The following is a 17,024-nucleotide window of genomic DNA, read 5'->3' on the forward strand; positions in this document are numbered from 1 at the left end:
AAGAATAATTTTATTGCGTAGGCAATTCTCATACATTGGGTATACACTCATAATATTATAAGAATAATATAGTAAGTGTCTATGAATAATATGTGCTATTACAACGGCTACCCGATAGATGATACCGATTTCTGAGACAATAACACCAACAACTTCGTTGAAAAAAGGATAATGTGGAAATATTTAAATATCCTATGCTCATCATATTTCCTGCATTATATAATACTCTATATTATTTTATCTATGATCCGTAAATTAATGACGAATAACGACAATATACTTTCGGAATTTCCTTATTTTAATATTCGTTTAATTTTTAATTTTTCTAATAGCACACGCACGTTAAAGAAGAAGGAGTGTCTAATCATGCATTAAAATCACGATATAAGATAATAATATACAATTTACTCAAAACCGAATATAAATTAGTCTCCAGAGTGATTCCCACATTAAATTTCTGAAAATCGGCTATTCTGTATATAAGAAGAAACACAACCAACACTCTCAGGTGTATACGTAATTATTTAATATTGTGTATCAAATTAATGATAAATATAAATTATTTAAATTATTTAACTACATTAATTTCCACTTATACACTAGATTCCCTTTTCATAGGCCCATATCGAAAACGTTTGGGCACCACTGTATGACTTAAATTAACGTTAAAATTGAATAACGAGACACTACGACGCTGGTATGAGTGGTAGGAAAAACATATAATTTGTTCCACATAATGTTATAATAATATGGTAGGTAGGAACTCGTAAGATGATGCACAACGGTTATTCGATGGATGATACTGAGTCACGGATGAGTAAACATAAAGATATGGAAAATATTTTTGAATATTCTATGCTCATTGAAAATATGCTCCATATGTTCCGTAAAATAACGTACAACAATAATATTCTTATAATTTTATAATTTGTTTATTCGTTGATTTTTTAATTCGTTAGACAGCACATGCATAATCGAATAATGACACGACAACACGACGCCAAGCCTGGTGGGGTTGTGGGAGAAAAACATATAATTCGTTTCAGTTGTCTAAAAATATAATAATATGATAAAATGAGACGGGACAAAATGTAATGTCTGTCACGCGCGTAGAGAAACCCTATGACGCCATACATCAGCTACTACAGTATACTCAAAACGACAAAATGTCACCTAATACAAATCGAATTAGGCCACTGACTCATTTAATAAAAACTAATTTCATATATAGTTTTCAAAATTATTTCGACCATTTCCATTGTAATATATATATATATATATTATATATATATACTCGTACATGTATAAACCTGTTTTTCGGTTTGCTTTTAAATTATATTATACGCAGATATAATCTTATAGACAATAATTTCAGCACTAATTGCGGTGTTGATTTTAGAAAAAAACCGTATAAATTGAAAATTCGTCCCATACATGTGAATGCATATATTTTCTACGCAACAAACAATGTTTGGTTATCAGTTTTAAAAAACGTTAAGCCTACAAGCGAAAACGTTTTCGTCTTAGTTTTACAATAATAACTGCTAAAATATATCAACCACGTTTTATATTATAATAATATTTTACAGTTTTCGTTTCACAGTTTCTCACTGGCGCTGACGGTAAATAAAAAACTCAATACCAATATTATCACGTTAAAATATTATGTAATCCCATAGGATCATAGGCACCATGATATATTGGCAATACACTGGAGACATGATTAGAAAATGAATCGTCATATCACTTATTATAGGTACTTACCTGACCGATAACGAGAACGTTACGAACGGCGACCGATCTACAATGATATAGAAATCTAGTTCACATCACTAAAATACAATATTACATCGCATAATAATAATATATACGATTAATGAAATGTGGAGATTTTCAAATCTTCTAAACGTAAGAGTGCATAAGACCAAAAAAAAATACGGTGGACGACTGAACTTAATCCGCTATTACAACTATATACAACTCTAGCGTTTATGATAAAAATGTTTTCTTTAAAGTCGTTATAAAACAATAGTATGATAATTTTTACTATTTTCAAGTTTTTGCTCACTTCAATGACCACATACATTTTTAAATTCAAATTACCAAAGCGGAATATTATTCAGATTTATTTCTATCTATATAAAGATCAAATTTCAGACCTGTAGTTTATTAGTAACTATTAAAATTGTTTGATGTGTGGAATAGTACCTAGAACAACATTCACTCTACTCTGCTTCATACAAAATAAATAATTATTTTATTATTCTTATAGCTCATAATCTACTCATTTACAATACGATTTTGTATCGAAGTATTTTCACAAAAAATCTGCTCTACAAAATTAAAAATGCATGTTTCCATCAAAAAAAATTAAGCATTATAAAAATGATAACCATAAAAAAAAATGTTTTAATCTTATTTAGCAACGAAAATCATGTAAAAAAAATTTCAAATATGTTAATAGTTTTTTTAAATAATTAATGTTTTATATTAAACAGATGTCCCAATATTATTGGATATTTTCTAGGCAGCAATCGCCTTGTTCTCTGAAATAGTTAAGCAGTTACACGTTTGATGATGGGGAAGATGGAGGGGCACGTTCTTCTCGACAGTAACTCTGATCGTGACAATGACTGTTTTTCTATTTTATATATATTTCGTGAATGAATGTCATAGACGCCAGCAGAAGACAATGATAAATGTGATTATGAATGCGATATTGCAACTAGCTGCTGCTGTGAGATTTCAAAATAAAAAAATAACGTTTTGGTCTTTTAGATAAGTGTACCAAATACGCGTCGCAAAATAAATTGCCGTGTACGCGAGTAGTATATATTATATTATATATATATAACTATATAAATATATATTATATTATGTATTCGAAAAATATAGGTATATACTTTTAACTAAAGGCATTTCAAATCCTCTAAACGTGTGAATGACATAACTTAATAACATATTATTGTAATACAGAAATATTATTCAAAAAATATTATATTTTTATACTCTTTTAATAGTTACCATACCAATCCGTTCAAAAAAAAATAAAAACCATTTACTATATCCTCTATTTTTATTATTTATTTATCCTATTGAAATAATATTGTAATTGGCATGAAATAGACGCGTATATTTCAAACCAACTCATACTATGCAGAGTAATCAATACTTAAATGTATAGGTATACAATTGAATTTTCATAATAAAAGATTTTTAATAAAATCTATCACCTCATATTATAGTTTATTGAGTGCGCAGATTTATAAAAAAAAAAGTGTGGTTCATTTTTTCCAGCGTCGTAGTGATGGGAAATTACATAATATTATTATCATATAAAACTTTTTTTTTATTTTTTATTTTATTGAATAAATCTACAATATATACATATTTTTTGTATAATAAGTAGGTTTGATAAATAACAAGTAAAAAGAAAACAGATAACATGATTCGTGTGATTAAGGAGGATACCCAGTGGTAACACCTTATAACGTAACAGAATAACAATGGAAAAGACAAAGAAAAAAAAGGTTTGAAGGTATTACCTGGTAGCGACCTCCAGCACTTATTAAGCTCACTTACCAAAGGATAAATCTCTACATCATTGTCTTTTAAGTCAACGGCGTGGGTTATCAGCGAGTGCTTTCATTGATAATTTATTTAGAAATTAGTGGATTTGTATGTTGTTGACATTTGTTGTGAGTTTGGTGTAGAATAGTTTGGAGATTTGGTTAAGATTTTGGATTTTAAGATCTTTGTTGAGGTTATTGTTGGTTAAGTATCAGGGTGCAGATGTAACTAGGCGAAGGTATATTGATTGGAAGGCTTGGATTATCCAGGTGTTTGAGGGTTAAGCGGCACCCGATAATTGAATGCCATAAGTCCATAGTGGATAATATTTATTTTAGATTTCAGTAATGGTCTAAGGAGGTGGAGTCGGGTATTAAGGGCCTTTTGTTTGGCTTTTAGGTGAGGATTCCAGGTAAGTTTACTGTCGAGGATGAGACCAAGATATTTAACTTCTGAGTAGGAATGAATTGTGACTAAGGGGAAAAATCCTTTTTTAGGGTGAATGTAATTAAGGAGGACTTGGATTCATTAATTTTGATCTTCCATCTTTTTGTCCAGAGGTCGATTATGTTGAGGTGTCTTTGTAACATGCTAGAAACAGTGATTGGGTTTTCATTGGAGGTCACAAGTGCCGTATCACCCACGTAGGAACCGAGTTCGGTAAAGGAAGTTTTAGGAATATCGTGCCTAAAAATATTGTATAGGAAGGGAGCAATATCCCTGCCTTGGGAAACTCTGGCTAAGATGTTTAAGTAGTTTGAGTGGCTCAAGTTCTATACAGAAATTAAATAACACTACACGTATGCTAATATCATACGGCAACAGAAAACAATTATGTCAAAATCGACATTTTGTAGACGATCGTTTTACGAATAACCCGCCGTGGTTTTTACTTTTTTAAATTATTCATATTTGATTTATTATTGTTTTCCTTGAATTCATTGGTACACGAGGAACATTAAGGTAGGCATATACAGGAATATATTATAGGTATGGGTAGAGAAAAGTTTTTTTTTACGAAGTTGTTCACAGTAAAGTTCGACAAATGTTATGTTATTTGTGTGGTAATTTTTTTGAATTTTATCTTTGATAAATATAATACTATAAATATATGCACATTTAAATCGTCAATTTGTTGTAGGATTGAAGACGCTATATCACGCACCTTATAGCATCAATTGAATAATGAATAGGTAATCTATTTTTTTTTCATTCTCCGTATATAAAAGTGTTCAATTAAACATTTCAAAACACATCTTACTATTCATATTTCATAATACGTCTTATATATCTTCATATTAATTATTTTTAGATATCAAACTCTTATATTAACATAGTTTTTTACTTAGATCAATAAAAAGCGAAAAAAAAATCTATAACAAATCTATATTGGTAAACATTATTCATTATTTCAAACATATAAAATACAATCGCAAAATGAAAAAAATGTAATAGGCATATCAATTCAACAGTATTATTTACCTATACTAACCGATTACTGTAAACAATTATTAGGTTGTCATTATCACGAAAATAATAAACTACGCTTTTTAAATTTCATTTAGATAAATTTAAGTCATAATAAACAAATGTATGTATGAAGGTTTAAAGAAATATAGACGAGTGGACAAACATTTTTCTGAATATCCCAATGCCTTCTACTCCACTCACCTTAACTTGAAAAACTAACACAGCTCATTAATTATAAAAGCATCGTTTGAAATGTAATTATTATACACGAAATTTGTAACAAAAAAAATTTAAAACTACAGAGATTAAGAATTGTAAAATTTCATAAACAGTCTCGTAATAATTAATAACTAATAATCCTTTAACTCGTACTCTAAATTCATATTTTATGATACAAAATATATATTTTTAATTTTTAAAACCATTATATTATTTTTTAGAAAATATTAATAGAGCGTTTACTGTTGATACGATCGTCTAATAAATTAAATATGTACATTTTACATTATCTTTAAGATATGAGCTTTAATCAATTGATAGCATTGTAATATATTATATTAATATGTTGTACTACATTATTATTAGTTATTATAGTAATTATTATATAGTATTTTGTGTTCGAGTCAATAGAACAAATTTTTTTTCAAAACTTCGTTGAGTGATTTTTATTATTTTATAAAATTTACACTTTATATACAAGTTTACAACTAAAAGCTAAAACACATTAATCATAGTAGCACTTGACTTTCAAGCGTACATATATGCGTGCATGTGTACGTGCATTTTTTTACCTAGTACTCACATCATAAATCCATATACACTTCACAACCGATGCGCTTCTATGTAGAAAAAAATAGTTTTCAACACTTAGTGAGTAGAAAAGGTAGGGACTGCCGCAGGATTTACAACATATTTTATAAGGAATAATATAACTCAAACGTTGAATTGCTATAGAAATAATATGAAAATCCTTACGTTTATCCCCGCTGTGGAAAGGGAAACTAGAATTGTTGTCCTGTCAACGTGGGTAATGACCATTGTTGTGCCGCACACTCGTACCTATCAAACATTTAATGATAAAAGTTATATACTTATGATAATAATATACACGCGCAATATCTATTATACTAAACGGCGAAGTCCAAACACGTTCTATGAAAAAAAAAATTATCACAGAGAAAAATGTCTATAGGGAAAGTTACCTATTAATTGTAAGTGATATAATATTATTATCAGTTTGATAAAGCTAACTCACAAATACATTATATATATTATATATTCTTATTATAATATATAAGTAGTTAGGGAAATTGTTTTATCATTTATTTCTATTAACTCACATCAATATATACGCATAACTTGTGCATACAAATATTTATTGAATATTTTACGATGTCATAAACTTGATTACAGTACAGGACACTCAGTTTATAATATTAGGTATGTGTAATAAATTAATTAAATTAAAAATTGACATGACACTATTTTTCTTCGAATGTCAATAGTTAATATTTGTATTATTTATAATTTACGAAACAAAATTCCACGTGAAAATATTTCAAACATAATAATGTAATATATTCTACTGTCTAGTTAGTATATTATATATTATGTTATTATAATATTATAATTTACTTGTCGGGGTTACATGTGACTTTATATAATATTATAATAATAATGATTATATTATTATTATTATTTTCTTTTAGTTAGACTTCTATACATCTGATGTTATTATCCTGAATTTTATCAGTAGGTTTTTACTTTGTGGAAGGGGGTACTGGTGGTTTGAAACACGTATATATGGTCGATGATTCGTCACTATATTTTATCTACACGGATGGTCATCCACCCGGGAGCTAAGGACGACGGGTAATACTTGACCTCAAAACATGTTAGTTACTGCGACCAATCACCATACCACAACAGGCTCAATAAATATTATACCTATTGTTATCATATCATTGTTATTCAATAAAACATTTTAATTGAAATAAAAAAAGTACTCAATGCTGTATACGTACTATATATAAAATTATTATTATTTTGTACAATATGTGGTGCAACGTGGTCGGGGGACTTTGTTTCGATATTAGTTATCCAGGGAAGGTTTTCTATTCCTTATGGATAAGTTTTCCATAGTTGGGGGTTAGAGCACTGTGTATGAGGTATTTTATCAATAAAAAAACACGTTTGGTTTATAGATCCATATTAATTATTATATTAAAAATAATACTTTACTAATGTAGATGGCTGTTAATAAGTGTATTGGTGAGTTCGCTCCTGTTGATGGTGACTGTCGAACTAACTGCTGTGTGTCATTTTAATAATAAGTAATTATGTGCATGGGTAGAAAAGTGTTGAATGTGTATATTAATATTGGTCAATCATATAGTGTGTGTTAAGTGTGGGTATAATATGTATGTATATATAAGGTGTAACGAATGTTACAGTGGCATTACTGACATTATAACGTTTTTAATCATACGCGTTCGGTATTAAAAAATTATTAATATATTTTTGTGCAAAACAGTGACAGTGTCGATATAGGGGGTTAGCGTCAACGCCCGCGCCCTTGGCCCTTTTACGTTGATGGGCTGCGATGAATAATATTATCCTTATAATAATAACAGTATTATATAATATTATCGTGGTTGGATCGCGCCGTACAATGGTAAGCATATTATTGAAGTAGATTTGAATGTATATTTTAATCCACGATTATAATGTTCCTTTGCATTTCCATTGAACACCTGCAGTGTAGGTAATTGTATTTATTTTCGGTCGTTTATTTATAGCATTGTCTTCCCATCAACCTCTAGCCGAAAATAATAAATACTGCTTGTCGTGATAAATTTGGTTAAAATTATTTAATTTATCTTCATGTAAATTTTATAAAAAATTCACGTTGTAGGCAGCGATGACACACAGTAATATTGTTCTCGTATAGTGCGTGTGAGTAGTTTGAAACTACAACTTCAAATTTTGTTTATACAGGGTGATTCATCAATCATATCTATCCCCCTTTTTTCGTCAATCTTGCAGTTGTTCAAAACTTTATTATAGGATTATTTAAATATATACCTATCTAAATACTTTAGTAGCTGTCCTAAAGACCATGTTACACTCATATGCTTAAGATATTTCGTGTGCCACTTCTTGTAGCATTTATTGTAAATTATTAACAGGTAATTTTTCTGAAAACTAGTAACCAAAAGCTATTAAAATCATTTTTGAGTAATTCAACGGTATATTCTAAGCATAGTAGGTAGGTACATAATAATTGATTTGAAATATTAAGAGTTATGATGATTTGAAATTTTTAGTATTTCAATTTTTAATATATCAACCGTTCAACACTAATAGCTTATGTTAATGGGCCAAGTAGGTAAGGCAAATAAGACAGAAAATATTACATATTCCATTTTATATATTTTGTAAAACATTTTTAAGGATTATTATTGTAGGTAAAAAGTATAAACATTTTAAACTGAACTCAGAAAATTATCGTTTGAATTTTAAACATAAAGCACATAAACACTTGCAACAGAATTAACCAATATAAAATTTAAAATAAAAAGAAGGTATCTCATTTTAATAAAAGAAGTTCATGTCTCCACACGACACTCTTTAAAAACCTAGTAATATAAATTCCAAGAATTTTAAAACGTAGTCTTTATTCTAACTATTTAACTTTTAACTTTTTCTTAGAAACATCAGTATTCGTATAAATTCATGGTTACAGAAAATGAAAAGGGTAAAAACACTTGTTGAATCACCCTGTATATTCTTTATTTTGTATGAACTTAACTATATTTTACATACATATAAATCGTTATGCATAGACATAGAGGCAGAACGTAAAACGCTGTAGGTATACAATAATATATATATATATATATATGTATAAAGACGAGCAAAAAAACGCTTGTCCTTTGACACTACGCGTTTGTTTGTTTTTTTCTCCACCGTTGTTATTATCATCGTTGCCACTCGTTTTAAACTATTCTATAAAAAAACCGGAAAAAATAATTTAAAAAAATAAAGGGGTCGGAAAATGATTTTAATTGCTCGAAAACGCATACCTATAATATACGCACGCATCATAATACATACATATATACATATATACATACATACATACATACATACATACATACATACATACATGCATACATACACAAATATACATACATACACACATACATAACAATACATGCAATATACATGAACTATCAAAGTGTCCTTGTACTCGTCTTCACCTTTGGTGCAACATATATAATGTAGCTAATAGGGTAGCGTCTCGCTTCGTAGTCCCCTCCAATTATTTCGCGGTCCACTCCACTCTGCAGTAACAACGCAAAATCGTCACTGGTCGTTTCGGTCGAAGGTGTTTTATAAATAACTTCATTATGATAACGACGTTACGTTATAATTTGCGGTCAGAGCATGCTCAGATAATTCAAATGGTATAGGTAGGTACTCATAATAATATCAGCTAATTGCAGCTAATTAACTATATTATTTCATTAATAATAATAATTCTTTTTTGTATTTTGGTTTTGATATTTTTATCATGGATTTACGACTTCAACGACTAGGGTTATTAGCACAAGATATTATAAGTATTTTATGATAGTTCTAACAACATGATAACATTTACAATGTTAAAAATTATTAAATTATTACCATGATTTCCCAATTCGATTTGCGGCTAAAATATTTTTGTTGTAGATATAAATAATAGTTCTCCCTACAAGTTATTATTTAATATTAAGTTTTACTAAAATATAAAAAAAAAAAATTATATTTTTAGTATAATATGCAAAGTATATACTTATAAATATACAGAGTACCAATAATATTATCAAGTATTAATTATACTTATGATTTATTTGATTTTTTAAATCATGGAAATTGGTAATAATATTATAGTGTCAAAATAGTACCTATCATCGGTATCATAATCGTTGAAATTATGGGTACTAAAAATATAATTATATCATCATTATTATTATAATCATATATTGAAAACAACGCTTACTCCTCCGTGTTCAACGAACGTCTTTTTAAGATCAGAAGTTTTCAATTTTTAATAGCAACATTCGGTACATTTTCACACTTCATTGCCATACAGCACGTCATTTTAATATTATACTGAAGTACTTACCTGGATATATATATTTATTATACAAAGTAGGCTGAAATAACAAAACGATTTTCACATCTTAATTGTTTTGCTCGTAAAACTTTACCAACACCTATTCAAGAACCTAATTTCGTTGAAAACTTTAAATTAGTTTTTAAACTTGATTCGACGTTTTCTTCAGATTAAATATCTTTTGGTTGAAATGAAAAAAAAAGAAAGCTGAATTTATAACTAATAACTGTTGTGAGACTCTGCTCTGAAATTTGAAATTTCTGACTTATTTAATATTATATTAGCGTTTTAAACAATGACGACCGCCGCGCGCCGTGCGGAGCGAGATTTCTTACTATGGTTCAAGAACAACTATAATAATAGTGAAAATAATAATATCATGTTAATTATGTTATAATATATTACCATATTATTATCAACTTATACGGATCTCAGACTGCGCAGATCTGATTTTGCTAAAACGGATATAGATTTGTCACTATAACGCATCGAGACGATGGCCTCAGCTGACGCTGCAATAATAAATTTAACTATGAAAAATAATAAAAAAGTATAGGTAACATAATATAATAATGTTATTATCATCTTTTACTTTACAGGTATCATGGATAAGACACAGAGACATACACATACTTACAGTGGGCGCATACACATACACCAGTGACCAGCGGTTCCAGGCCATTCACCACAGGTCGCACTCGGACCAATGGACGTTGCACATCAAATGGGCACAAAAAAGAGATGCGGGAATTTACGAGTGCCAGGTGAGCACGCAACCAGTGAGGAGCATATTCGTCACACTGAACGTCGTCGGTAAGTATACCCAACATGTTTATTAGCATATTTTTTAAATTTTGACATAATTATACATAGGTAATTAACTGCATGCTGGAATATAGCACAGTTCGTATCATATTTATCATTTAAACAGTCATTTTCTCAATTTATGTTATTTACAATTTACGTAGGAAATTCATGTCTTCAAGCCACGATATGTTTTTAAAGAGGAAAGTATTTTTTATCGTTTATTGGTGTTTATTCAACGACTAAAATTAAATATCAAGCAAGACTCCATTCATTTATAGAACCATTTAACCAGACGCCGCAGCGACGTGGCCAATGTTGTCCTCATAAGATGTTCACTATATGCTACTCTATCACATACCTAAATTATTATAAACACTACAAATTATAAAATTTTAAAAAAAAATGTAATAAATGCTCATTACCACCAATGGTAATAAGAAAAAATGTCTGAGAAGTAGGAAGTAAATTATATTGAGTTATCTCATCGAACTGCAAATTTTTGATTTCAAAGATAAGAGTGGATAGAATAAAAATATTTTGTAATCACTTCTCGATTATGCACAAAATATATTGTAAAACCAATATTTTTTTTTAATGAATTTTACAAATAATTTACTGAGAAAATGACTATTGATGATTAAAAAACTACCTCAAGTAGATATATATTATAATACATAGGTACCAAGTTACTATTTACCAATATACTATATTCTGTATATTATATCGAAACAATTATATAATAATATTGAAAACTATAACTAGGTATACACCCGGGGTGTAAATTTCCTGATATTTCACATTGCCCGTAACGTCGTATTACACATTATACATATAGTATACAACTATTTCTCGTTTTGATGATCATAATCGATAGACGTCTACTTCCTCGCCGTATTACATGGCATGTGAAACACGGATGTTGTTATAATATGATTATTATTATTACTATAATTAATATCTTTGTTGTTTCAACACGTTGGCGTTATCGATATATGCATACTATATATATACATATATAAAATCCACCTATACCTACGTTTCAGACGATAAACCGCCGCCCTCGGACAGCGACGATAGTTTACTAGACATGATGATAAGAGACGGAGACTTTACAAAAGGTTTTTATACAAATGTGTTTGCGTGTGGTTTGATGTTAACAAACGTTTTCCGAATTAACGCTAATAACACTATCATTATTATACAAAACGTTTCGTGCAAACTTGCTCGGAACGGCCGTTTGAAAGTAATTAGTTTTCGGTGATTTTACCTCACTATAATTAGGTAATATAATAATATGCATTGTTGAATGACGAAAAAAACGGTGTTCATACCCATCAGCTATATACAACCTATCAACGTTATGCGCAGCGCATAAAACAATTAAAAATCACATTGTTAATATTATTATTATCACACCAATGCGAAAGACAAAACCTACTCGGTCGGAGGTCACTGTCGACTGCGGCACTTATTTATGCCGAAAATTAGCATACATACGACGCGTATTAAAAACAAATCGATTTTGAATATCCATTATTATTTTATAAAGGAATCGACCACTGAACCATCTCGGAGTAGTACATTATTATTTGGAATTTGAATGCACAACGCGATTCGCTCATATATTTTTGTTAACATTATTCACCTAATGATTTTTAGATTTTTAGCTGATGGTGAGAAAAATAATTGAGATTTTATAATTTATATGATAATAGTTTTTATTATATTTGATAAAAAAAACAACAACAAAATTTAGTGTACAATTAAAACTCTTAAGTACAAGTACAATATAATAAATATATTATTGTGTCCTGCAATATAAACGCAGTTTAATGGGTTTTTCGCACAAACTTTTAAAGTGAGCGTGGAAAAGAAACTCTATTAAAATTTGTGTTTTGCAAACGCAGTAGTTAAAGTCTCTCTTTTTTCTTTTTTTTTTTGATTTCCGATTAACGTATATGGTTTTAAATCGTTTTAAAATAGCTACTTAAAAACCATGATTTTTGAGATTTTCAGACACCAGTCACATATCTATGATATTTAAAAATCTCTAATTTTTAAAGTGTGCACTGAAAAACCTGGCGCGTATAGTAAAATTACGTAACAATTGTATTTGTCGTCCGAAAAGCGTTTTAAAAATATATTACAATTAAACTATTATATCTCATATCTCTCGACTTGAATTTGAAAATAATATTTATATATACCACCGTAATTAAATTCGTATAATATGTGTATCAATTACACAATGTGCACACTTAATTAAAATAGCCGTTGCAACAAACACATCAAATATTTGTATTTTGACGTTTTGCACGCATGAACCATAACGCAGTGTAAAATAACATTTCGTTATAATTATTATATTGATAGCAACAAAAGTTCGTATGAATATTTACTTGATATTTGTTTGCATAATTTTGATGAATAATATGTAACCTAAAGACTATTCCATTTCCGTAACTTGGTCTGTCAAATACATCACGATACTATTATATTTATGCATCAATCAATTCTTAACGCTTATAAACAATTCGTAATAAATAACAATATACACGCGTTGAAAGCATTTACATTATAATAATATAGTATTTGCTCTTCGTGGAAATTATATAATTATTATAATTATTATTATTATTATCATTGTTGTTGTTGTTGTTATTATTGGTTATATTATTATTACCTAAGTATCCGACATTTTAATTAAACGTAAATTATGGTAAACGGTACTGATTTCGCAAGAACCGTTTCAGAAGGGTTACTGATTTTGAAATGTTCAATGATCTTATAACCATGACCCTTAAGCGATTCAAAGAATCCAAAAATTATGTTTGCTCGAAACCCCTTTCAAAATTAAAGGAAAATATCGATACTGATTTCACAAATATCCTCTAACAGGTAGACTAATTTTGAAACAGTTGAAACCTTGAAACAAAAACATTTGAACGCCCAACAAATCCCGATAAATTGACCATTACGTTTTGCTACTTATTTCACACAAATATGTAGGTGGGCCTTTTTTTAAATTGTCGACAGAAAATGACAATAATAATATTGACAAGTCAATACAGGTAGCTTATCGTGAAACATGTTTATGAGTTTATAAGAGTAATGAAAAGCCAGGCCAAGTCAAAATAAAATAAATACAATTATACAATTTTGAAGCTATGCAAACATGTCAATAACAAAGTAAAACTAAATATTTTGAAAATTAACAATAATTACCTATAACACCTATAACAATTAGGTACGCAGAGCTTTGATACAGTTGTTCTACTGTACATTTATATTTTATTACACTATAAAAAAAATCCAAAAGGCATCTACCTATATGGCCATTTCGTCGACTGCATACACTACAAACAACATGACATTAAGTATACCATTCGAAAATGACCAAGTTCCTTGATGTTTCGAATTCAATAAGTCGAAATGCTCTGTACTTGAAATCCTAAATATAATATAGGTTCTTTCAACTTCGGTGATTCGAAGAAAGTCAACCGTGTAATTATTATACTGTGTGTATACATAATATGCTGATATGAAACTTTTTTGTATTTGTTTTTTGTTTTTTTGCAGTTGACTTGTGTTTTGCTGTATCCAACGATAATTCGATAGTAAAATATATAGATAGATAGTATACCATATAGTTTTTTAATGTAAAAACAAGTTAGGAGAGTGCATTCTACGAAGGCGCTAAATTTACCGTACTTTCTTTAAACATATTTTAATACAACGCAATTTTTATTATAATTTAAAAGTGGTGACACCTTATAATTTCCAGCTATTTCTGGTCACAATCCTTTATAAGCAAAATATGATTTACAATTTTTTCCTGTCATATTTTTGTCTAGTCTACATCATAATAATCATACTTCATTTCAATAAGTATTTATGTTCTCATCTTCTAATGATTTTTGTTATCTATAATTGTTATTAGCAATTATTTGTGTCCTTTGTGAGCTACTGGTTTAAATTCTAATCTTAATTGTTTTTCTATTGCTTTCCATGTTTATATTCTACATTTTCAAAGAAAATTAGAGCTTTATTTTCCAAGTACATTGATAAAATAGTAATTTTTTCATTGTTTGTTCAATGTCCATCTATTAATTGTTTAAGTTCTATTAAACTTTTTTAAAAATTTATAAAAATTTTCATCAAAATTTTCCTAAAATAGAATTGAGTTACAGAACGGAATTATTTTTATTCTCGTCATTTGTAATTTTCATGGATTTGTGATTACCGTCAAAAATGTTTTAAGGTTTTAATGTTTACCTTTTATATATTAAATTCATTTTTCATATCCAATGATTTTTTTTTTTTGATTTTTTACCCTATCGAAACTTGTTCCTGGTTCTTTATAATTATTATTCTTATTATTTAAAAAAATATTAATTATAATATGATAAAAATCATATTTTCCTCGGCACTTTAATTTATTTATTAATAACGTTTTATTTATTTTAACCTAACTTCTGTTTTTAAAATGAGAACTCAACTCTACCAATTTTTTTATTGTAAATTATTAACAGGTAATTTTTCTAAAAACTAGTAACCAAAAGCTATTAAAATCAAAATTCGAAAAACTAATTTTTAAGTAATTTAACGTTGTATTCTAAGCATAGTAGGTACATAATAATTGATTTGAAATATTAGGAGTTATGATGATTTGAAATTTTCAATATTTAAATTTTTAATATATCAATCGTTCAAAATTAATAGCTTGTGAAAATGGGCCAAGTGGGTAAGGTAAATATGACAGAAAATATTACATATTCCATTTTATTTATTTTCTAAAATATTTTAAACTGAACTCAGAAAAATCTCGTTTGAATTTTAAACATAAAGCACATAAACATTTCAACAAAATTATCCAATATAAAATTTAAAATAAAAAGAAGGTATCTCATTTTAATAAATGAAGTTCATTTCACCACTCTTAAAATACTTAGTAAGATAAATTCCAAGAATTTTTAAACGTAGTCTTTTTTCTAACTATTTCACTTTTAACATTTTCTTAGAAACATCAGTATTCGTTTAAATGTTAATTTATTAATTTATATAAAACCCGATTCTATTGTGAAATTATTTAATGTCAATAAAATAGTCTTAAATCATTTTTAGTTAGAAAAATAACCAAATTCTATCGAGTGAATATAATGAAAATTACTTATTTAAATTTGACTATAGGCATGTTTATAGTAAGAAAAATAGTGTCTTCGGGTGACTTATAGTTGTAACTATGTAGGTAACTAATAGACGGACACTTTGGAGATATAAAATTATATTTATGCCCTAACTTATATTTTGAAACCTAAAACTTACGTTAAACATACAATATAGTATATTTATGTATATTTTAAACCATACCTAAAACTGAATAATCTTGTATCAATAAAACGATCATGGAATCTTGCACTCATCTTAAATCTTCCTAAAAACAAATACTATTGTCGTACTATAATAATATAAATTTGTGTTATAATACTAGAAGTTACATAAATGTTCACTGAATAATACATAGGTATCTATAGTTATGGTGTAGCACGTTCTAGTATTATTATTACAATGACGTAGGTTGGTTAGGTTTTTGCGACGACACAAAATGGAGGAATAAAATATACAAATTATTAAAATTCGTTTCAAACAAAATCTAAATTATTATTATCCACGTGCACCACTGCCCGGAATAGACAAAAAATACTAAAAAATAAAAATGTTGGATTTTGAAAGCGCAATGGTTACAACAGGGGTGTGCATAACATAAATATGGTTATTATTATTATTGGTAATAATAATAATAATAATAATACTGGTATACTATAATAAGTTATATCATCTACATACGACAAATCGAATTTTCAGACGTGTGTGTGGCAATAATTTGCATTTGATATATATTTTTTTTTTACATAGTTTGACCCAAATAATAAGAAACGACTAGTGAATACATAATAACAACACGTTACAGAATTATATGAGAGTAAGGGTGTACCCATTACATGGCCATCGCCAA

The 17,024-nt window shown here is 28.2% G+C and overlaps 1 protein-coding gene across 2 annotated transcripts in view; it reads left to right on the plus strand.

Annotated features, from left to right (window-relative positions):
- LOC107165682 (zwei Ig domain protein zig-8-like) overlaps window positions 1-17,024 on the plus strand; it is a 411,467-nt gene that overhangs the window by 373,713 nt on the left and 20,730 nt on the right. The window contains exons 3-4 of one of the 2 annotated variants that reach the window (XM_089219352.1): window positions 10,801-11,014; window positions 12,052-12,126. In XM_089219352.1, the coding sequence (XP_089075478.1) occupies window positions 10,801-11,014; window positions 12,052-12,126 (289 nt within the window). The remainder of the gene's footprint in view (window positions 1-10,800; window positions 11,015-12,051; window positions 12,127-17,024) is intronic. The other variant, XM_089219353.1, reaches the window with a different exon arrangement.

Source organism: Diuraphis noxia, unplaced genomic scaffold (assembly GCF_037042655.1).
Source record: "Diuraphis noxia isolate RWA-SAM2 unplaced genomic scaffold, SU_Dnox_SAM2 contig0002, whole genome shotgun sequence".
NCBI lineage: Eukaryota > Metazoa > Arthropoda > Insecta > Hemiptera > Aphididae > Diuraphis > Diuraphis noxia.